This window comes from Netta rufina, assembly GCF_964035555.1.
Source record: "Netta rufina genome assembly, chromosome: 1".
In the NCBI taxonomy this organism is placed as follows: domain Eukaryota; kingdom Metazoa; phylum Chordata; class Aves; order Anseriformes; family Anatidae; genus Netta; species Netta rufina.
The window spans coordinates 63,329,975-63,354,066 of NC_140123.1; the positions used below are offsets into that span (position 1 = coordinate 63,329,975).

At 40.7% G+C, this 24,092-nt stretch overlaps 1 protein-coding gene across 1 annotated transcript in view; it reads left to right on the forward strand.

Moving 5' to 3' along the window:
• Positions 1-24,092, forward strand: part of TMEM255B (transmembrane protein 255B) — a gene marked incomplete at both ends in the record, with an annotated part of 64,035 nt that overhangs the window by 15,106 nt on the left and 24,837 nt on the right. The window contains one exon of the mRNA XM_084293333.1: positions 10,607-10,696. Within this exon, the coding sequence (XP_084149459.1) occupies positions 10,607-10,696 (90 nt within the window). The remainder of the gene's footprint in view (positions 1-10,606; positions 10,697-24,092) is intronic.

Below are 24,092 nucleotides of genomic sequence, written 5' to 3' on the forward strand. Positions count from 1 at the left end.
TTTTGTGGTGTGATTTAGCTGCATGTTTTAGAAGCAGGCACAGAGACTTGTATACAGCTAAACAGTTCATGTTGACACTGAGGCTTGTGTGAGCTCAAGCATGTCTCTTCTTTACATAGCTGTGTTTCTTTCAAAATATAACAGCATCTTATTAGCTGATAAAAGTCAAGCAGTTTATTCTTTGAGAACTTCTTCTTGGTCTCTTATGTCTAGTTCCTAGACTGCTGCAATGAGGTACCATTTAGAGACATCTCTTTTTCCCCTTAGATTCTAGAAGGAGCCTTAAACAGTGATTTGGGCTGGACTATTGAGTTTTACATAGCTGAAGAGTGGTAAGAACAATCCAATATTAAGTGACGGTTATATTTGTCTTGTATAATGCTGAGGAGATCACAAAAGATATTGTACCATAACTCTGCCCAGTTTTAGAGTGGGGCAGCCTGTGTCTAGACTGTCCAGTCTCCTTTTAGACTATAAACATGGAGCCCTTCTGGATATTAGCTGCTTTATTTGGCAGGAAGCTGCTCTGTAACCCCTTTCTAATCCTTCTAGGGAAGGATTTTGCATGTGGTCTATCAACAGTGGGTCTGGGAAGTCTATGTCATTCCTTGTCATGAAAGAGAATATTCAGTAAAGTCATATGCAGAAGCAAAGCAAAAAGATGGAGGTGTTCTGAAGTTCAGTTATTTCAGCTGAAGAGAAAGAGGACAGGTGTGTGTCTGTGGGTATGAAAGCACCTTCCAAAACGAAGGCAAATGAAATTAAAAAATACAAAATTACATAGGCAATACAAATGTAAATAGTTAAAAAGTTGTTTATATTTTATTTCAGTTAGTATGTTGAGAGACTTTGTTTATTAGTATTAAGTATTTCATGAATGAAGGACCAAGTAAAATATTTTATGTTTTCTAATGCAGATCTTTGACCTTGTGTGTTAAAAGTGAGGATTTCCGCTACATAATAAATATGCAACAAGTATAGACATCAAAGTCATACTTTATGGCACCTCTTGTCTTCTGTAAGGTTTGAATGACTCAGTATTATCAATGACTCAGTATTATGACATGTTCATTCCAAATGTTGAATATGGGGTGGTATTTTCTGTTATTTCCCCCCCTGTTTTCAGTGTTTTGGCAGAATCAGAGAAAGGTTTAAGTTGGGAAGGGCCTTTGGTTCAACTAGTTGCTTAAAGCAGGGGCAAATTCGAAGTTAGATCAGGTTGTGCAGGGTTACATGTAGACTCTAAATGTCTGTAAGGATGTGGTTGACTGCTGCCTCATGCCATGGTGTCTTCAGTGAACCTGCTGAGGGTGCAGAGTCAGAGTCAGAGACTCAAATCACCAATTCCCTTTAAATCCTCCATCTTATTAAATGTAAGTCTTTGGGGACGTAATTCCTTTAAGATCTGTGCTTGGAAACATCACACAGAGTTAAGTGCACAACAGAACTTTTTTTTTTTTTTTCTGCCAGTTTGTTTTCTCATGGTGTTTATGTAATGAAAGCATTACTGTCACACAGCTGAGAACAAAAGTAAACTTTATGACCCATGAAATGTGTTTGTGGAACAATAGAGAAATAAATTATTCTCCATTGCAAGCAGGAGGCAGGGGATAAAAAGTGTTGGTAAGGAATCCTGAACAAATTCTCATGTGTGCACGGGTGAGAAGGTGAGGCAGGATGTGCCCAGAGAAGACAGGCAGTTTCTGATCCTGTTTGAAGAACGAGATCAAATTAAAGAGATGAGTATCCCAGTTGGCCAGATAAAATCTTCCAGACTCAGCAGGCAGAATTTCAGTACATGAAAGCTTGTAATTTGATTGTAATGCATTTTGGATAAAGAGCATACACATATCAGAAAACAGCGCAGTCACTGTAATGTGGAAGAGCGTTTGTAAAGACACTAACAGACTTCGGTGTTGAAAAAGTACCTGCTGCTGAACAGTGTCAGCTGTAAGTAGCCTTGGTCTATGTCAGTTCCACCATTTTTCACCAGGAAGCACAAACTTCTGTGACACACAACATGCTATTTATTTCTGTTTTATTGTTCTCATACTGCTCTGAACAGCTGCCTCTGGTTAAGTGATGAAATGAGCTTGCTCCACTTGCATCAATAAAAGAGCATCCATGAAAGGAAAAATGTGCTGGATTCCTATAATGTCAGCACTGCTGAGCAGTGAATCTAAATTTATGTTTCACTTTTGTGTCCATTCCACTTAATACTGCATTTATTTTTCTCTTCTTGTCTGTATATTTGATACCCCTAAATCTGCAACTGTCTTAACCCATTGTTAAATAAGCTCTTTTGCTGATGTTTGCAATGGGAGTTCTTACCACTTTGATGTTTCTGGTGGACTAAGGCTTGCTTAGGCTTGTTCCAAAACCATTAGCATTTCTCCAGCTGTGAAATTCAGCTATTTTTGATTATTTTTATTTTATTTTTTCCCTTCTGATTTATATGAGGACTTTTTATTTTTTCCCTTCTGTTTTATATGAGGACTCTGTTCTCATCAAATCCAAGGCATCCTCTTCTCCTTCCACATTACTCCTCTTGCTCCCCTGCAAGTCCCAGGCAAAATGACTGAGGCGAAGTAAAAAGAGAAGAGAAAGCACAGAAAGAAGTATTGACTGCAGGTTGATTTCGCAGCACAGGTACTTCCATATCTAGAGTCCCTCTACAGCCAGTGGAAAAAAGAGAGTTTCAGAAAGTAATTAATCCCATCCCGTAATAGGTGTAGAAGGTATCTGGAAGTGCCTAGCTCTCCATTGACTACAGAAGAACGGAGATGACCAGCTGAAATACTCAACTGTAGAGATGCAAAAAAAATACAAGACCATTGCCAAATGACAGCTCTTGAAACAAAGTAGTAATTTGCAGTTGTGCTTCTGTTTAGAAATGTTAGATTAGGAAGGCAAGGACTTGGAAAAGCAGAATAAGATGACTGGAGAGCACGGTCTCCTGTAAAAGCACACTACATCTAGAACTGCTCCAGGAAGCCTCAGCGCTCCTCTACCTAGCAGTAAGAAGCTGAAAGAGGGGGAAAGGATTTTGATCATATAATTGATGCCCATTCTGTTTGGGCTGAAAGAAAAACAGAACAGCTATTTAAACAAATCTCTTTAAAAACAGCTAGAGCATGGGAGGAGCAGAGCATTTGTATTGCACCTGCTGGAAGGAGAGAGGATCGGTCATTAGGGTTGCTGTATCAGACCGGGGAGAAAATACATCTGTTTGTATCAGTAACTGTGTGGTAAAGTTACTGGGATGTGAACAGGGGTCCTCAGATGCTATGGGGGCTTAAAATAGCACAGATAATAAAACCATCCCCATGCCAGGAGATTAAAAAAACTTTAGGTTGCCTTCTGTTTCTTGTCTTGGATAACATGAGACAAGTACAGCTCAGTCTTTTGTCTAACACCAGTTTAATAACATCTGCTGGCCTCCAGTAGCTGGTACTCTCCCAAGAATTAGAGTGTTTCAGCAGAGATGAGAGACAGCACAGCAGTAGTGGTGATAATTTTAATTGATTCAAGACAAGCATTTACTCATCAGTGAATGAATTATCTTGAATTTGATATGTTCTCTTTATTTACACATACATCAAATTCATTCTCTGGCTGCAGTGTAACAGTGGATCCAGTTTTAAAGTTTAAGAGCTTGTACTTGATACAGGTTGATTTCATTCAGTTGGTTGGTCATTCCAGTAAGTACTTGCTCATAAAAAAATTTGAAATAATTTTCTCGCTGTTTTAGATCTAGATTTGTAGCTGATAATAGATTAGGAGAGAAGGAAGAATATATTAATCAAGGAGCTCTTCTCAATAACTTTGGCTCATGTTTCATAGGAGCTAGTGATTGAATTCCCGTTGTTCTTTCCTTGCTTGAAGATGAAAATACGGGAAAAATCACCTTTATTTCATACAGCATCTTCCACAGAAACCAGATCTTCAAATGTTTTAAGCAGGTTAGAAGAAAAGACAAGATACGTTACAGAAAATTAATGGAAAGTGGATTGGTGTAAATCATGGATTAGTTCAAGTTCATTTCTAGACGGTGAAACCATCTGAGAGATAGAGACTAGGGAACTGAGTTAACATACAAGGTTTTTATTTGGACAGTGCAATGTTAATGCAAAATGCTTCCATTACACTTCTGTAGGTGACTGGAGTTGCAGAAGAGTTAAGTTGCTGTTCTCAAAAGCAGTGAGAGTGGCTCAGTGCTGCTGACTGACAGGGAGGGAGGAGGGAGAATGGGAGAGGTGCTGTGTGCGTGGTTGGCTGTGAAAGCCCGGTGAGGAAACTTAACAACAAGAGTATTAAGGGGCAGTTTTGAACTATGGGCTCTTACGTCCTGAAGAAGAATGGCAAGAGGGCTGCTTGGGAATGGTTGATACATTTATAATGATGTCATTTTATTCCTGTTCAACAGGGCAGTAGTGAAGATGTTGTAAAGGAGGGCTCCCTGATTTTGAAATAAAAACAAGAATTTAAGACTAATAGAGGTGGGGAGATGGTAATGAATGTGCTGATGGATGTAGAAGTAATAATAGGTGGGTGCTCCTGAAACAGGGTGCCCCCATGCTAGACTGTGAAAACCATTAAGAAAGCCAAAAGCAATGGGAGAAGAGGTTGAGGTGGGTTTGCCTGTGCATCTCTTAAGTAAAATATTTGTTTTGAAAACATGAAGTCCTTCAACTTCCAGCTGAAGGAAACTGAGGCAAAGCCAGCTGAACACCCAGTTAGTCAAAGTGTGCAGGGAAATTTGCTGGGAAGAAATCATTGTGTATGTGCAGAGGTATCCATAACAGAGCATCTGCAGCAGAGAATCCAGTGCTGATAGCAGAAAGAGAGGTAAAGGAGAGCAGTAATGCTGCCTGGTGATTCAGGTAAGTCTTTATTCTTTATAAAGATGTTCAGACAGTTATGTGGCATTATGCACTTAGGGAGATTGCTGTGTGGGCCAATTCCTCCCATCTCCATAACTGTCGCAGCAATTGTCACAGGTAAAGTCCCCAATAACTCAAGAAGTTTGCTTACCTGACCAGTAAGGAAATTGTCCCTTTCCTCCACATCTCTTTGTGTGCCTGGAGGAGCTGGAGTGAGCAGGCTCTGTTGCCTGTGCTCCTTTTTCCTCTGTGTTACTTACGTGTGCAACACAAGCCATCTTGGGCTGGAGGAGGGCTGGGACTGTTAAGTCACCCTGTTGCATGTTTCCTGACCGTGTGCACTTCTGTCGTCCCTTGTCATTGTGAGTTGTGAAATTAATGAATTATCTGCACAAGTCAAACAAAAAGACCACTGGAGGAGAAAAAGAGAAAGCAATATTCATTAACTGTGCCTACATATGATGTGAATTAACCGTGCCAATCTAAAGAATAACAAAAGATGTTATTCTGCCTTTTACCATTCTGTATGTGGGGCAAGAAAAAAAAAAAAAATCTGAATGGAGATGCTGCCTTTATTTTCAAAGTGGATTTTGATCTTATTTTTTTCTCCTTGGCATAATAATTGATACCTCTCATGCGGTTTCTGTATTCTTTACCAACATTTGTTTATCTAATTACTTCTGCCCTTTTATGCATTCAAGTTTGCTTAAATTCCTCATGAGACCTTTCCCCTCCCCACATTCCACCAACTGGCCTTTTCACATTGCTGTTCTTCCTAATTAACCCTGACACCGTGCTGGCAAACAGCAAACTTCTTCACAGGCAGGAAAACAAAAGTCTCCTTGACCACAAGCAGCACAACCAATCCAGCCCTTATCATTTATTCATTACAGCTAAAACCTACCTTTTACTTCAATAAACCCTAGGAGTGCAAATTACATGAAAGAGGTGAGAAAACCTAATAGCTGCTGCCAGCACTTCTCCTTTCTTCCCTTTTATCTTGGTTGCATGGTCCCACCAGCCCATTTGTGCTAGGTCTAGTGCTCGTCTCCCCTTTTAGCAACCTGGTTTTACTTATTTGGGGAAACAAACAAGTTTTCTGCCTCGTGAGTGAATTACACTAGCTGGCTGTGTATTCAGGCAAGCACCGGAGCTGGTTTGCAAGGATGGACCTCTTGGGGACAGGCAGCAGGAGACAGGGCTGGAAAGGCAGGATCCCAGAGGCAGGGGTCCCAGCCCTTCTCTTCATGAGCTGTACCAGCACTGGTGCTCTCAAAACAGACATTTAATGTTTTCTTTTTCTCCCCTCCTTCATCTGGATGTCAGTCTAGGAAGCAGTTCTTCGGCCATTGGTTGGGCAATCACAGAAGTCTGCATCATTAGGAATTCATGTCATTGTAATTAGTGCTATGACTGGGATTGGCATCAATGAATAGCGAATGGGAACCAGTCAAAACCTCCATGGAATTAAACTGTATTTTGGGGAATGTAATGTTAGGGACAGCCTACAACAAACTGCCTGGTCCATTTCTTTTCCAGATACGTTTGCTAGAATCTGCATGGGGATAAAAAGGGCTTTATAAACCTGTGGCATAACATTTACATAGGCTGTTGCAAAGCTTTCACTTCTCAGAGCAAAAGGCACTGGCTGACAGCGTTTCTCAGTTTACATTGATGAGGGTAATTGCAATTCTTCCTCTGTCTGGAAAGAGATCCCAGAGAGACTTGATGAAGAGCACAGTACTCAGAGACACTGAAGGCTGTGCAATGCAAAAAGCCATTTAGGATGAAAAAAGAGAGTCTGTTAGATATAATGTAACTTACATTTGATACCAAGGTGATTTAGAAAACAAAAATCCATAAATTACCTGAAGTTTCAGATCTACTTAGTCTAAATTCAGAGGATGAGGCACCTCAGAAAGCATCTGGTGCTGGAAGTGATGGTCATTATCTGAACAGTTGTGCCTTTTGACTGAAAGTGGGTAGGGGATAATCCAGAGCCATGAAGAAACCAGGCGTCTGCCAGGACTGTGACCTAGTGAGCCTCACAGAGATGCTTCACAGGGGTATCTAAAACAGCTGCTGAGGTACTAGCCTCTAGCTTGTGCTGGGGACTGGTGTGATTTTCTGTGTCTGCTAAACCAACGATGGCTGTGTGTCTTGCACAGGGTAGAGAAGCCTGGCCGCGTAGCAATATAACAGCAAGAGCAAAAGTGTTTCTTGAGTAACTGTTAAAAATGTCTTGTTATGAATAATTAATAGTTTTCCTGACAAAGCACACTGCTATTAAAAATGGAGATGTGATGATGTGATGGATCAGTATTTATTTTTTAAGAGTGCTATTTTATCTATCAGCAAAAATGATCTCCATATAAATGAACTGCACTGCTTTTATTCCTTGATGCAACTGGGCTCAGTAAACTCATAGCTCCAGCAATCATCCACCGCTCAGGAAAGTTATCTTTTGGATTTACAACAGCTCTTCATTTGGCTGTCTTGGCAGCAGTTTTTAGACGTAATTTTTTTTTGTTTGTTTGTTTATATGTTTCTCATATTCTCAAAAAGCAATGGAAGGCTTGAGGGAGAATACAAATCTAATTTTATTTTAAGGAATTATTTGTGTTGTAATTGTATTATTACTTCTTTTATCTTTCTGAAACAAAAGTAAGCCAATTTAAGTCAGAAGGCCTCCCAACATGACCGAGGAGAGCAAAGTCAACTCCATAGCTCCTGTCCATCCTGCAATTTACTGTGTACCTTTGTATGGGTCTCTTAGAGCTATATGGTGAAATTTAAAGGCCAGCATGCTCTTATTAGGTGATTTAAACTCTCCCCATGAGTGGAAAATGTTGGTTTAGGGATTGTAAATCATCAATAAATTGCTCATGTGTGAAATGAAAAGCCACCTTGAGGTCAACTTCCAGTAAATTGATCCTGAGCTCACGCAATTTGGAAACACCTGGCTAAGCCCACTAATTATGTGATTGACTGCTATGACTTGAAAAACAAGATAAGGGTATCAGACAATAATGACTTAATCTGGACTTTTAAACACTGCTGCTTTTTCAAATCAAGAGATCAGGTACTGTAACAAATGTACCTGCCACAGGGCAGCACAGCCCACTAGTCTGCATTGGTAATAACTCCCTGCAAGGAGCCCACAGCCTTATTGATCTTAAGAGTTTCATGCCAAGATTTTTAGATAGCCAGGTTCACAAGACATGACCTGTTATGCTGAAGAGACAAGGGACAGTGGGGGTTGAAGGGTGGTGCAACCCACAGTGGTTTCTCAGGGTTTCAGCTTTACTACTGCAGACGGGAGCTGGTTGCAGGGGATGTGCAGCAGGTTCCCAAGATCAGCCAGTACCATCAGCCTCAGCCACTTCTGCTTTCCCATCTCCTCCCCACACAGGGGATTCAGATCACTCATCAATCCCTGTGTCAGTGCTGGCCTACCTGTGATTACAAGTTGCAATCTGAGAGCCACAAGCTAGTGAGAGATTAAGAGTATATCAGAAAGCGTTTGAAAGATGTGATTCTAGTTTGGACTTCTGCTTTTAAGTTGTACTTTTTGCTGATTCACTAAAAGCTCATATTTCCAAATGTTCGATATTGCTTTGACCCGTATGTCCAATGCTATGGGCTTCAAAGGTTGTAATTTAGCCAACAAGGCTAAGTGCTGGGTCCTGCACTTGGGGCACAACAACCCCATGCAGTACTACAAAACTTCTTTACCGAAAGGGTTGTTAGGCATTGGAATGGGCTGCCCAGGGAAATGGTTGAGTCACCATCCCTGGAGGTCTTGAAAAGACATCTAGATGTAGAGCTCAGTGATATGGTTTAGTGGAGGACTGGTTAGTGTTAGGTCAGAGGTTGGACTCGGTGATCTTGGAGGTCTCTTCCAAACTAGATGATTCTGGGATTCTGTGACTTGCTTACAAAGCTATTGTTAACAGCTGAGCAGAACAGACAGTTATGATGTTACTTAAAAGACATATAAAAGTGGTGCTTAGGGATATGGCTTAATGGTAGACTTGGCAGTGCTATGTTAACAGTTGGACTTGATCTTAGAGGTCTTTTCCAACCTAAGTGATTATAGGATTTGATGGTTCTAATTTCTTACTTGCCCAATATGCATTTTCCTGAGCAAGTCATGAGTGCCCTGTCCCCTATTGACGTTGTTGACTTTATAATCTTCTTAGCATTACATTAGCAAAAGAGTCCATTTCTTTTTTTTTTTTTACATCATTTTGTGGTATCTTACATGTTTTAGGCATGTAAAAACAGTACATAGGCAATGCAGATATGGGTTTTGTATATGCAGAGGGGATATGTGGACTATATGGCTGTGATTTTGGTAATCTGTACCTGGGCACTTCTGGAATAAATGTTGTGAAGGAGCAGTTAATGACTGGTAAGTAACAAATTCTAAGCTGAAACCCTCAGTAAGTGTGCTCTTCTATCAATTATCTAAAAATTAAGGTCACTGTTCTGTAAATTTTCAAAGGAATTTTTTAATCTATTGCAATTATTAACTGTAACTTAATACTGTGGTAAATTAGACTTGAGCTATCATATAGGTTGCTTCTGAGGGTTCTTCTTGTGACTTTGCAACAACAATGCCAGGAATATGAGAAAGGAATATTATATTAAAAATATAGCCAGAGAGTGCATGTTAGGTTCCTCATACTTCCTACAGGTGTCAATGGTCCAAAGCCAAGGTGCAGAGTCCTCATAGTCACTAACCCATTAATCGGAGGGAGGAAGGAATGAAGTAATCCTTCTGATCAGATAGCACTGGGGAAATGAGTACCAGGTGAGAGTGCCCTGTCAGGCATTTCTTTTTCAGGACCCACCTCCTCTTACTTCACTCACAGCATTGTATCCTTCAAATATGCCCTCAAAAGGATCCAGTGCCATCAAAAGTGTGTGCTAACAGCACTCTGGTTAGTCTCTGAAGGCACACACGATGAAGCACTGGCAAGCCACAAACCTATTGACTGTTGGTAAGGGCGAGGCCAAGAGTTTTGCCTTCCAAAGTGCTGTTGATATAGAATTAATAATACTTATTGAGCAAAGCTGGATGGTAAGCTAACAGAGACAGTGTGGTGTTTGTGCTGTAGCTGTGACATGAGCTGAGCTCTGCTGGCCTTTGCATTACCCACCCTGCCACCGAGAGGCAGGCTGAGAGCCCCAGCCCTTCCAGGGGTACCACTTCTATGAGTCTCTGCTTTAAGCTACCTTTGCTGCAGCTCAAGGTGTCATAAATTATGTGGGATGAGAAGAGTTTTCTGAGAGTGCCCAGGCTAGGTATTAACTTATTACAGTGCCTTTATCAGTATGCGTGAGTTGCTACCAGTGTAGAGACTGATGTGAGCCAACAGGAACATGGCTTTTTGCCATGCTCCCTGTGGACACCACTTCTGTTTTATTAAATAAGTTGATTTAGAAGAAATCACCATTGAATTTAATAACTCTTACAACTGACCTAATTTTCTTAAGAAAGATTTAAGCTTTTCTAGTAGACTTGATTTTAAGTCAACTCAGTGACAAGAATTTCTGTTTTTTTTTTTAATGCTGTGTATCTGGCAGCCTGCCATGCTGATATGACACGCATTACAGCAAGAGAAAATGTCATTTAAAAATACTGGAAAAAATACTACGATTGTTTTACTTAAAGAATTATATTGAAAACATTACTCACTCTGCTTTTCTCTTCTCAGTTGGTAGCCTCCATTGTATTTATCAGCTTTGGCGTGGTGGCAGCATTCTGTTGTGCAATAGTTGATGGAGTGTTTGCAGCACGACACATAGTAAGTACAGCGATCTTCTGTCATCTTTCATGTTTGATTACTTATGTCATTTCTGGCAGGAAAGCATTTTCTTCTGTTTTATGTCTAGCAGCATATTATTTCTTGATGGTTCTCTTTGTTGGAGAAATGTCTTTTGGCAAAAGATCAACAGGAAAGCCCATCATGCGAGTGCCCAGAGATGGTGCCAACTGCTTATTCATCCCTCAGGGAGCTCCAAAGACTGATGTGATGTAAAATGATGTAATGACAGGTGTGCTAAAATGCATAAAGGGAAGACACTTTGATCACCACCAGCTTTTATTTCCTTTTGCACATAGGATTTGTGAGCATGGTCAGAATTTAGAATGCATCGAGCAGTGATGAGCACCAGAAGTCCCCTTGGGATCTGTAGCAGAGAAGTGGATTGCAACAGTACAAAGGGAACATTTTGTTGGAGCACAGGCAGCAGAGGAAGTGACAGGCTTTGGTTAGAAGTAGCATGAAGGGGTAACCACTGAGTTACGAACAACTCAGACTTCACCATCTGCCCGCCATCAAAGGATGGGTTATTTAATTAGAGCAATGAGTATTTCCAGTGTGTCTTTCTCCAAATCTATTGCCATCTTTGCCTCAGAAGGACATTTATAGACATTTGCAGTACTGCAGTAGCAGTGTTACTAGTAGTTCTTTACCATCTGTGAGTCTAGGAGTCTTTCTCCTGACCTTCTTGTGTAAGCGCTACACAAACTTAGAACAAATATATATATGTATATATATATTTCTGCTCACAGAGTTCAAATTAAAATATTAAGCAAAAAGGGTCAATCTAGGGACAAGACAGACTGGAATGTGGAGTCATTTGTACATGCCAGTTTACACATTAGACTTTTTTTTATTTTATTTTTTGCTCTTCTATCTTTTGCAATAGAACACCTAAAATCAGTCTTAAACCAACCTTTCAGTAGAGCTTTGATTTCAGAAAACCTCAGGAAATAATTAGCTGTATGTTTCAATAGGCACTAGGACTCAGATGCAGTATGCTACTTAGCACAGCAAGTATGGTACATGATCCCCTCACTGCCATAAAATACCATGGTCTTGATCATCTTTCTGCTTATGTTCATGAAGCAGTAGCATAACACCACTGGCATCAGTAGAACTATACATAATTTTCAAATGCATCAGAATATTTAAGCTCTGGATCACTTGGAGAATAAAGCTGTAAGCCAGTTTTTATTTTAATGTTACTGAAGAAGATTTTAAACAAAATGTGGGCTTGAAAACCCCATGTGCATTGCATAAGGGAGGAGACATCTATTGGTATAAACAAGTGGATTGTGCAATATGAGCTTGAATAAACACTGCAATCATGTTTTGTGCTAAACAGACACTGTCAGATGCTGACGTGGCCTGCTTTTACTCGGGTTTGCATTTTTGTTGCATTGGATGACACCTGGTATAACTTTGTCTCTGATTAGGATGGAAGTATAAACCCAGGGAACCTTTCCATGGGAGGTACTTAAAAGAGGAAGGGAGCAGATTCTTATTCAGATATCCTGCTGCCAAAAATTGAGTTGTTGTGGCCCAGGAAACCATTGCCATTTTTTTCAAATATCGTTTCCAACTCTTGATTTTCCAGGAATCATGCTTAGTTTTGTCCTGCTTTGGTGTGATCATTAGAAAGCATTCATAGTTTAGAAGAGGAAGAGAAATGTTAACAACTTGAGTTTTCTGAGAAAGATCTCTGAATCTCATGTTTCCCGAGGGGACAGGTTATTCTTTCAATGACCGTTGGCTCGTAATGCTATAGTTTACCTCAGACTCGTTAACATGATAAGATTAGCTACTATTCAGCACCACTTTGACGCTTTTAGTGGTTTTACTTGTATTTCTACCAAGTTTTATGGTGTGGTAGCTTCTTGATCTCCCTTGATTCCTTTGCAGGGCTTTCAGAAAATCAATGCCATTCTGAATATAAGCGTAATGTGATTTGTAGTCATCCTTGGGTACAGTATAGCACATGATCTACACTAAGAGCAGGGAGGAGGTTGTATTAACAGCTCTGCTCGCCATCAGCCCAGGAGCCGGGGTGGTGCAGGGAGCCCCGTGACCTCCCTGTGGTGTGCTGCCATCTTGCTGGCACCATGACCACTCTGCCCTTATCACTGTGGTGCAATTATACAGCCACAACCCCATTATGCTGAGGTTAGATGTGCCATCGCCTTCTGGGAGGTGAGCTCCTCTGTTGGAGGACAGGGTATGTGCTGAATCTCAAACACTGAGACAGACATCAGTCCTTTTGTCTTCCTAGGCATTTCGTGTGTCAGTTTTCACTTTTTTTGGCTTTCAGTTCCTTTCACATGTGTTACTTAGGCATTCCTTCCTATCTAAATCAAACAGCAATATTGTATTTGAATATTATTCTGTCATGACATGCCCTTGTTGTGGCATTATGGACTAAAAGAGATTCAGTTCATTGCAGCGAACTGCTGTCCAGGAAGAATATGGGCCAGAGAGTCATTGCAGGGGAACAACAAGGCACAAAGTCATCGCAGTGGTGCAACAAGAAGTCATCCTGCAGTCCTGGGGGCAGTTCTGTATCTGGTTAAGTCAGTGAGTGGGCATGGTTGGGTCGCCTCTGCGGAGTTGGAGACTGGAAGGGGCTGGTCGCTGCCCAGGCACTCCTTAGTGTGCTGGAGATGTACAATCCAGTGACATGGAGTGGTGCAGTCATGCCGTGACATGCTTCACATAAATCCATTTCCACCTGTTTATATTTGATCTGTATTTATATCGTGGTGCTGACACCAAGGCACCAGGTCCCTTTCCTCCTGGATGGGGGAGTGCTAGCTGAAGTGCTGGTCTTCAGATGTCCAACAAATACAACATCCTCCTTCACATCAATTTGGAATAAGAAATGTCTCCCCTTTTTCACTTTATTTTTAACTTCATTTGATCTAGGAGGGGTGCTAAGAAGACAAATCATGTTGTTACAGATTTTTCTCAGTGTGTGTCTGCTGTCAAATGGGAGACTATTACTGTTGCACATTTTCTCCTGCTCTTGTAACACCGTGGATGGAATAAGAATATACTTCCTCTGTTTTATTTTCTTCTCAAGAAGGCATAAAACTGACAAAAAATCTTCCTGGAAAGGAACGTATTTCAGAAAAGAAATATTTAAATTATTTAAGACTCATTTAAAACCACTTTGCTGAATAGAAAGCTCTGGAGCACAGCACTTATAAAATTAAAAACACTGAGAGAGAAAAGTAGCTTGATTTAAAATAGCAGTAGCTAATTTAAAAAATAATGCAGATGTAATTTATTGTGTGAAGTTAATCTCACCCTTGGTCCCTACAGCTGCGCTTTTCAAAAAAAAAAAAAAAAAGAAAAAGAAAAAAAAGGCCAGAATCAAATGAAACAAATCAAAGTTAGAATTAATGTGCACTGATGTTATTTCAGAAAAATATGGTGATCACAGTAACCCATTATCTGCATTAGTGTTTGCTTGAGGCATTTTGATATTTAGCAGATGAGTGACTTGGCTGTGCCACAGCTAATGGAGGTGACTCAGCAACCTCCTGTCACCACACAGGGACACCCCCTGTCCCACCTCACATGCACATTCCCTGCAGTATCTGCTGCCTTCCTGCCCATGACTGCAAGACTTGACCATTGCCACACAATCCTTAACTTTGCAGTTATCCTCCAGACAGGTCCTAAAGTAGCCATCAGCAAGAAATACAGTTATGAAGTGAGGAAATTGCCTGCAAGAGCTTCCTGAGGAGATCAGGAAGATGACAGGTAGCAAAACCATAATCAGACATTTTAAGCTGTGGAGACAAATGCTTTGTATCATCTTTTTACACACTAAGCTGGGAATCAAGGAATATCAATACTGACACATGGCCAGTCACATTTTCCTGAAGCATGAGATAAAAAGAGACTCCGATGTGCCTGAAAGCTCTAGGTGAAACCTGGGACTCAGACAGGGGAAATCCTCTCTTCTTGACTATTAAAATTGCTTTTTGATCTTGTTCAATTGAATTCACAGACCACATCAGGGCAGATGTATTTGAGGAGATTTACTTAAAAACAAAACAAAAAACAGCAGAAGTGAAGGATACCTTACATGAAGGATACCTTAGGATAGCACCAGTGAGAACACCAGAAAATGTACCAGTGGCATTGCAACTTAGGATAGTTGCCATTATCCTTCTTTACACACTTCTTTGGTTCTGTCTTCTGTGTAACAATTCTTCAGGTAGCTCAGTACAGCAACAAATATCCCCCGAAGCCTTTCTTTCTTTTCTCTGAACAAGCCTTCATACTGTCCTGCCACATCCCATCCTCCAGTCCCCTCATCATCTACTGATGCTCCGTTGGTCTGAGCTGCAACTGGTGCCTGTCTTTCTTATATGGGAGAGGGATTAAAACTGGACACCCTACTCAGATGTGGACCCATGACTTTCCATCAAAAAGGAGTAATTACTTCCTCCAGCCTGAAGGTGATGCTTTTGCTAGTGCAGCACACTACACGGCTGGCCATAACTGCTTGCAGGGTTGCCCTTGCCAGCGTTTGTTCAGCTTCTCCATAGGAACCTCAGACCTTGTTTTGCTGAGTTGCTACCTAGCCAGCCTGAGCTGTTGCCTGGAGTTATTCCAGCTCAGATGCAGGATTTTACATTGGCGGTATACAAAAACTGACAAAATATAGTGAGGGATTTTAGGTTCAGGTTCAGCTATTTTTAAAGGTTAGATTTCTCTTCTCAATTTATCACCAGCAGAAAGGAGTAAAGAGATTTGGATGCTATATTAATTGGAATCTCATTACCATTTTTGGCTTTCTTTTAATCATCAAATTGACTTATTTTTCTCTGTTTATAAAGCTTAAGTCTTTGAAAATGACCCTCGTGTACCTTGTCATTAATTACTGCTACATCCTCTTAGCTGAAGTTCTGTTTTAATGTGGTTTATAGTCAGGCATGAACGGCTTTAAAAGAAAGTGATTTTTAAAAGAGTGTGATTTTTAAGAGTCTGGTTTTATGTGGTGCAGTGAAGGAACAGCAAAAAACTACAGCTCAGAGCTGCTGCACATATGCACTGCCCTGTCCCTTTGTTATTGGAGCTGGGCTTCTCTGTTACAGAAAGCTGTAAGGTCCAGTAAAAACCTTGGCCAACAACTGTATTGTTAAATGTCTTAGTAGTGCTTCCAGGGTGTTCCTCTGCAATAGTCATTATTTCAGGGGCCTTCTAACATCAGCCTCTGTATTTCTTATCTGGGTGGGTTGGATGGACACATCTTTGAATGCTTGTTTAAATAGTGTAATGGATGGTGACTCTTCGAGTGGTTATAATCTGCTTACGGCTTTTGGTAGTGAATGTGACAAATTGGTAGCATAATCAGATGCACTTCAGCTCAGTTTTTATAGGACACCAACGACATAGTATAGTTTCATTACATTATTACCAGAAATTTGAGGAAACACTACAGTAAGGTGCCATATCAGGAGTGAAACCTGAAGTGGGCTGTCTGGAGGGAAATTATGTTGTAAGAGCCTGAAGAGAAGAACATCTTGCTATATTGTTATGTGATTTCAGAACTTTTCACATAGATAGACCCTAATCCATTAAAGAATTTTCTTAAGCCTTCATAAATAAGAAACTGGGAAAGTGATGGAAAGTGAAAAGTTAGGAAAACTGGACCAGAGAAAGGATAAAATAGAAAATCCTTATCCATAGAATTATTCTGCCCAAGATCAGTGGAGATTTGCTGATCTTCACTGAAAAACACAAACACAAATGAATGGTTTGATTTTGGAGGTCTGGGGAGTTTTTTTAATTCTTGCTTGACTTCTCTGGATCACAGTAGTGAAATGGTGGAGAAATGAGAGACCACCTGCAGTTTTTTGATGATGTAGGATAAGGAATTCTGTTAACAGTAGCTGTTCCAAAGGAGGCAAGGCCTCAATTTTAGCGACTCTAGGATAAAAAAGTATGTTGCAGTGGCTTTGAAATTGTATACTGTAAATACACACGATGAGTAATCTTGTCTAGCCGAAGCATTTTGATGTGACTGCAAGTATATAGAGAAGAGGCTGTTAGGTGCCTCAGGAATTACATCACTCATTTCAAGCAAAGGTTTAAATTCCAGTCTTGCCTAGAAACAGAGACAACACATTGGATTTTGATTTACAATAGCAGATTCTCACAAGCTGTTCTCAACACTTCAAATGTGCAAGAATTGGAACAGAAAAAGAGGTAGGCTCCAGTCCTGGGCTCCCTTCTTGCACTCTTTCTGACTTTATGTGCCAGCATTACTTTTATCATAGGTGTCATTCTCTTCCACTGAAGTTAACAAAACTCATGTAGATATTCGAGGGATACATGTATAAGTAAGGTTGAGGGTGCTGTGGAAAGGCTGAGTTGCTTGTCTGTCATGACATCTAAAATGTACATTAAACCATGCAGTGCTAAACTATCCCTTAGATTCCTCTCCCTTTCTGCAAAACCACTTCAGCTCCTCATTTTTTTCATTTTATTTTTGGCTGATCTGGCTTCTTCCTCTTGATAGGGGTGGTTTAAGGAATTAGTTAAAATGGAACATACCAAGATAACTAAGCCCTGGGCCTGCAGCTGAACCAGAGGAGGCTAAAATACATAGTTCTCATGTGGGATCTTTACCCAAATGATTTAAGCGTAGCTTAAATTAGTGCACTGCAGAAGCCTATCAGCTGAGTATAGATTTGGGGGTTTAGAAACTAAACCTGAGATATTTGTCTTACCCTTATGCATGTTAACTCAGATTGCTATTTAGTAAAACTGGCTTTATGTAAACTCACTTTATAGGAAGCTTAGACACCTGAGAGTGGAAAAACGGAGTCTTTCATCTGGGTGATGCTAACATGAGTTGACCTCTGGTGGGCAGGGCTCAAAATCTGCCATACTAAGTAATAGCAATATGGCAGGCCCCAGCTAATGAATAAATAACTGTGTTATAAAACTACAGGCCCAGCCAGCCCCAGCAAAATGTAGTGTTTGACTGATGTGGATTTCAGTTCCTTCAGCTCGCCCAAAGGATTTAGATCAGGGCTATTTTGCACCATAACTCCCAGTTCTGGCTGAAACACTGCAAGCAGAACCCTTTTTCCCCTGGGGGCACTGGCTGCCCTTCTGGAGCCAGGCAGCCTACATCCCTCTGCTTTGAATTGTTGGCAGTCACAGTGTGACAGTCCTGATGTCTACACACACCCCTGTGGGTCAGAACATGGGCTGCCTGGGACTGCTGAGCTCTAGCTGTGGGGTCTGGACATACACACATTGCTGCTGGCCAGTATGTTCTCTCTGCTTTCTGCACTACAGCCACATACCCATATCAGGGAGATGGGCATTGCTATTTTCTCACAGGAAGCATGCGTAAAATACTGTTACGTGGCATTTTATGGCTTTAGACTGAATCATCACAGCCATGGAGGACAATGGGTGGCAGTGAGACTAGATTGCCTGGCTGCAACATCAGCCTATTCAGTGTTTTATGGATTACCGAGTACTGTAGCTCAGGTTAGCTGTCTGAGGTCAAAAAAATTGTGAGATTTTAAGTAAGGTAGCTGTAAAAAAGATGCATCCACCTCTCCCTGCTTTCATGTTTCTGCCTCTCCTCCTGTACTAAAACTTAGGAGCCTGCCTGAAGAGAAGACTCACCATGTGTGTTTGTCCTGCTAGGTTGGCTCATTTGGATGGGCCCTCCATCCAGTTTGTCAGGCAGACCCACAGCAGTCAGTGGCAACCCAAGGTAAGGGTTGGAAGGCAAAGCTGAGAATGGAGGGAGGACAGGACCAGGTCTTCTGGCTGTAGTGTTCATTTGGTTCAGCTTAAATCCAGCGTACAACCAAGTTGGAAGTAATGAATCCAGTGGTGACTGAAAATCAAACACTGGGAGGTCTCTGCTCGGGACATTAGTTAGTCAAAGAAGTACAGTCTGAAATTACATAAAGATCTGATGATTTCTGCTTTTTTGAGTTCAATAAGCGTTGGACAGCACTCTCAGAAATATGGTTTGATTTTTGGGTGGTCCTGTGTGGAGCCAGGAGCTGGACTCAATGGTCCTTGTGGGTCCATTCCAACTCAGGCTATTCCATGAGTCTAAAGCAGAAGCCCAGGCAGGGATGCCTGCACAGCACCAAACTACTGGTTCCCTGCTGCTTCCCGACAGACAAGGCTGATGCTGCGTGTGTGCACTCAAGAATTGATGGCACCATCTGGTGGCTGTACGTACAACGGCCAAGAATTTCAGTCTTTTCCTCATCTTTGAAGTTTCTTGTGCAGATTGCAGAAACTCGGCTTGCAACACGCCTTACCTGCACGCCTACACCAATGCCTTGCAAGCTTCAAGCCAGGTTCTGCAGATCTCTTAAAAAGCTATCCAAAATGTTCTGAACGACTCTGTTGACCTTTCATTTAAAGAAAAACAACAACAACAACAAACAACAAACAAATAGCTGTATTTCATGTCTAATGAAGTTGTTACCTTGACAACTGGCGGTAGAAAGCTCAACTCAAAGAATAAGTAATTTCTTATCGCAATTAAGTTAGCTAGCTTCTCTGGAGAAGAACACTAAATGCATTTTACTTTCTCCATGCTGCTACATGAGGCAAAATTACAGCTAATTACTTTTAATTCCATTTCCATCCTGTATGACTCATTAATATAAGAGCATAGAATAGAATATACCATAGAGGTGTGTTGTTTTTTTTTAGTGGAGTGAGCTCTAATAATTTCTAACTGAAAACCAGCACTAGTTCAGTACAGATGTTTACATTGGTGGTCTACCAAGGTAAAAAATATTGTATTGATTAACTTCTTAAATACGAAGTGCTTAAGTTTGTATTCTGCACATTTTGAAGCCAATGGTCAACTACCCCACAGTATTTATTCACTTCAGTATCAGACCTTGCATCTGACATTGAGCTGGAAAGCACTGACTGTGTTCCTGTAGTACCAATTAATTATAAGGGGAAATTTATTCTTTCTTATGGACTTAAGTTAGAGATTGGAGCAAAGGAGGACTCTTGCAGCCACCTTGAGCCATTCTTCCAAGGCTTCTCTGTTGTACTGTAAGATGACCACATTGGTGTAACAGTTATGTTCATGCATCAAAATTCGATTGAATATGCCTTAAATCAAAGGACAAATACTCTTGTTTGAACATCACAATTCAGATGGTAGAGCTCCTCATGCTGGATAGGTCACCAACCTAATCTGAAGAGCCCTGGCCTGAGTTACAGATATCTACAGTTGTTTGTACCCTTCCAGCCATAGCAGAGCCTGGAATTCCTACATTGCTGTCTGCTCTGGCACATACTCAACAAGCAAAACCAGTTCCTTTCAGGTAAAGATCTCCCCCACAGCAACCACAGTTACACTGGTGCTCTTGTAGGTTAGTGTGTCAGAAGAACTTTCCTGGGAAAGAAGGCTTTTTGGGATGCCTTTTTTCTTAGCAAATATTTTCAGTCAACACACAATGATCAAAGCAAAGAAAAAGAACATCTAGCTCGAGGATGCAGCCACAGGAAAAGTGGAAAGCAGTAGGTCTAAGGAAGGTTTAGACTTCAATTTGGTAAAGAATCTAAATGCAAAGTCGTCTCCCAGGGTGGTGTTGTACTGCAAGAGGAAGCTGAGTTACCTATAAAGACAGGTATTTTGTGAGTTATTAGTAGCCATGTCTATGGAATAAATTGAAGCACTAAAACCCTGTCTAATGGCTTGCTGCCACTGCAGCTCTGTTTCAGACCACCCCCCCAAGCTCTCTTGAAAACAAATCTGCTCTAGAGGGGTAATGCTAAGCTGCATGGGAGTGAGCAGTGTGGATGGGGCTATTTGAACTCAGGACCAAAAAATCAGTCCCTGGATTTTGTTTGGCAATATTAGTATAGCCTGTGGGAGTATTGCTAGATTGCTGACTCCAGCTCTTGTGTTTCTCTGTGTGTCACAAAAGGCATTATCTTGGAAGGAGTTCAGATTGGTCTTGGCCTCTATATGGTATCTATATAATCAAAGGTTATCTGATAGCAGAGGGCTCTTTAGTCTCACACAAAAGCACAATTAAGTGCATGGAGCTGAAATCAGAGTTAAACAGATTGAAACCATGAAGTAGACACTGGTTGGATGGTAGTAAACTATGGAAACAGCTTTGTCAAGGGTATGTATGTTTCTTGATCAATGATGTCTTTAAATCCCAAGTTTCTTTTTACATGATCTCATGAAATTTTTCCAGAATTTATTAACTTGATGCAGACATCTTGGAGCAAAATTACTCTTTCAGAAGGTCATTCTAGAGCAAGGTCTTAAAAGAAGGGTCCTGTGGAGTATTTTTATGGTCAGGTAAAAACTCTTGTTGCCAGGACCTGCTCCTTGGTGAAAGATACTTCAGGGTTCACAGATTAAAAACAGCTGAAAGCACTGGTCAGAATTTCTGATTCAGGTTTTCTGGATTTCAAATCTGCAAAGGAAACATAATCTTTGACATGACTGTAACTGAAGTAGTATCTCTGCTAAAATCACCATTCCTCAGGTATCAGATAACACACAAGACAACCCAATGAGGAGTACGTTGGATGCATACAAGGGCTTGTCAGCCAAACTGTCATCCAGCGAATATTTTCTAGGCTAGAACACAAAGAGCTTACACTGTATAAGGGACAGGGGAAGGCTTCAGGGTATTTTTCTCAAGAATCTGCAGTCTGATGTTCCTCCATTTTTGGTCAGGTAAGTAACATGCATACAGCCTGAATACATTGATATTACAGAGGAGCTGGTAGGGTACTTTAATTTGGTTGCCAGATATTTTTCAGCAAGAAAAATAATTACAAGCCTTTCTTTGGAGAACTCCCTCTAGTTTGCAGAGCCTCTCATATTGGCAGGGATAAAGCCCTCTGGTTATACAGCTCTTTTTTCTTTTTTTCCCTGAAATTCCTTTCAAGTTTAGCTGAGTTGCAAATTCTTAAGAATCACATTTTCCTCCCTGCTGTGACTTGTTTTCCTGAGGGAGAACAGTTGGCACTGTGTCAACCACATACAAACGTCTGAACCATTAGCCAGCACATACATTGTGTTTGGATGCCAAAGAGCAATTCTCCTGTCAATGGGATGGAAAAAAAGAGAGATTCCTGGTCCCTTTCCTAGCAGCATCTCTCTAGATCTACAGTGTGGTCTCCTCCTTCTTTTCTGCAGCCCCAGGACAGGACCAGAGAGCAAGCTCCCTCAGGCCTCCCAGCTCTTCATCTTCTGCACCACAGAACAGGACAAAAGCCTTCACTATTGAGGAAAACAAGGACTAGTGCAGCTTCTTCTAGCCCACAGTGGACACAGACCTTGCTCATTGCCTCCCCTTCTTGAGATCTAACAGCCCACATTTAAACATTCTACACAAATAATTACACTGCAAAAACAGGGGGAAGTGAGCAGGATTTGATCCATGTTTAACATGACGCTCGTATTCTTGTTTCCATAGGTTATAGTCTTCTGCATCTGTAAAGTGCTCCTTGTCTCCTAGACATCCAAAATTCAATTCTGGGTGGAATTTGTTTAGTAAAGTAGAATCAACAGCTTGAATCAAGGGAGATTTACTCTCTACTTCCATCTTTAACCTTCCTTATAAAGCAGTAGCCATGCTGGAATTTATGCAAGGCATACAAAGCAGGTTAATTACAATTCAGTCCTACGAAAGGTGGTGCCTGGGGCAAAGGGTTTGCAGTCTGCTCTGAAAAGCATCATCTACTTCACTCTTATGGGCTGCCAGCAAAAGAGAATTCCCTTCATTGTTTCTTATTCTCAAAAAATGTTTCTAGACTATCAGCAGATGTTTCTATTCTAGGGAAAAAAAAAAAAATAATAATAATAAAAAAAAGTAAAGCTGCTAGAAAGATACATAGAGGGGATAGAGGGGAGAGGTAGTAACCACCTGCAGAGTTCAGACTGGAACAATAATACTTGGCATTTTTTTTCCAGTCGTTTGTCAAAAGAAGATCAGTGCTTTAGGTTGCTCTGTGCAAAAACTAGTGGAGTGAACAAAGTAAAATGTGCCATTTATTCACATTGATCTGAATTAGCAAAGCAAAGCACGTAGAAGTCCTTAAATTCTACTGGAGTAAAAATTTAGGGTATTTAAGTGTATGCTGCATATTGCCCTTGCAAAAGGTTTCAAAAGGCCAGAGGTTTTATTTGTTTCATTTTTAAGAAGAAACCATGATTAATATGAATAATCATATCATGTAGCAGGAATTGTTCTCTGTGGGTGGATGATTGTCGAGCTGTGTTGATAACCAGGTTTCCAGGTATTCTGTAGTTTTGCTCTGTCACACCAAGATTGTGAGTTATGAAAGTTCACACTTCTAATACATTTATTTAGTCTTATATGAGAAATTCAAGTTTAAAAAAATTTGCTTATCTATATGCGTATGATGCTTCAAAACTATCATAGCTCTAAAAAAATTTTACAGAACCTGCCTGTAATCTCCTTGTGTGTATGCCCCAGTGCAGTTCTCTCCATGCTCTCATTTACCACTATATCCAGTAGGGTTTTTTGCCTCGAGCACTGAGCACCATGTATTTGAACATCTCAGATCTTCTGAAGTGCATGCAAGCTTCAAAATGACAAGCCCATGGAGATAGGCTCATCGTGCCTGAACAATCAGGGTATGCATGAACCATTTCACACTAATTGTTTAGACCATCTTGATTTTGTAACTTCTGTCTTTCTATTCCTCCTGGGGCTTCTTGCATGGACTTTTTACTTTCTTAAATTTTGGGACCTGGTCCTGCAGTCCCATCCATTTGGGTGGACCCTTTCAGCCTGGCCCCTTGTGTGCTGTGATGAGTGCCAGCAGGGGGACTTCCCTTTATAGAGATGAGAGGGAGCTTTGATGGCAAATTGCTGGGCATAAACACCCATAGACACAAATTTGTTATTAGATTACTTAGATTATAATGGGGTTATTTAGGGGTCCCTATCAGTGGTGTGCCATGCCCTGAAAATTAAAAGCAACAGTGTTCCTATGCACCATTGATTAAGCCTCAAATATTTTATTTGAATATGTGTATATTCGGTATATACACTGCTCAAATAGTGCATTTAATACAGCCTCTTTTCCTTCTCTTTAAAGTAAAAAAAAAATAAAATAATAAAAAATCCAAAAAAGCATTATAAATGTAAAAAACGCTACGTTTCAGTCAGCAAGATATTCGGTATTTCAGATGTGTAAAGGTTAGTGTCTGGCAAAATGCCATTTCCCGCAGTAGTATACTTAAAGATTCAGATATTTGTTATATATACTAAAAGCTTTAAAGGAAAGGGAAGGAGATGAGTTGTATTTCACATATCTGAGTTACGTTACCAGAAGCAGAATAAACAGCCCTTGC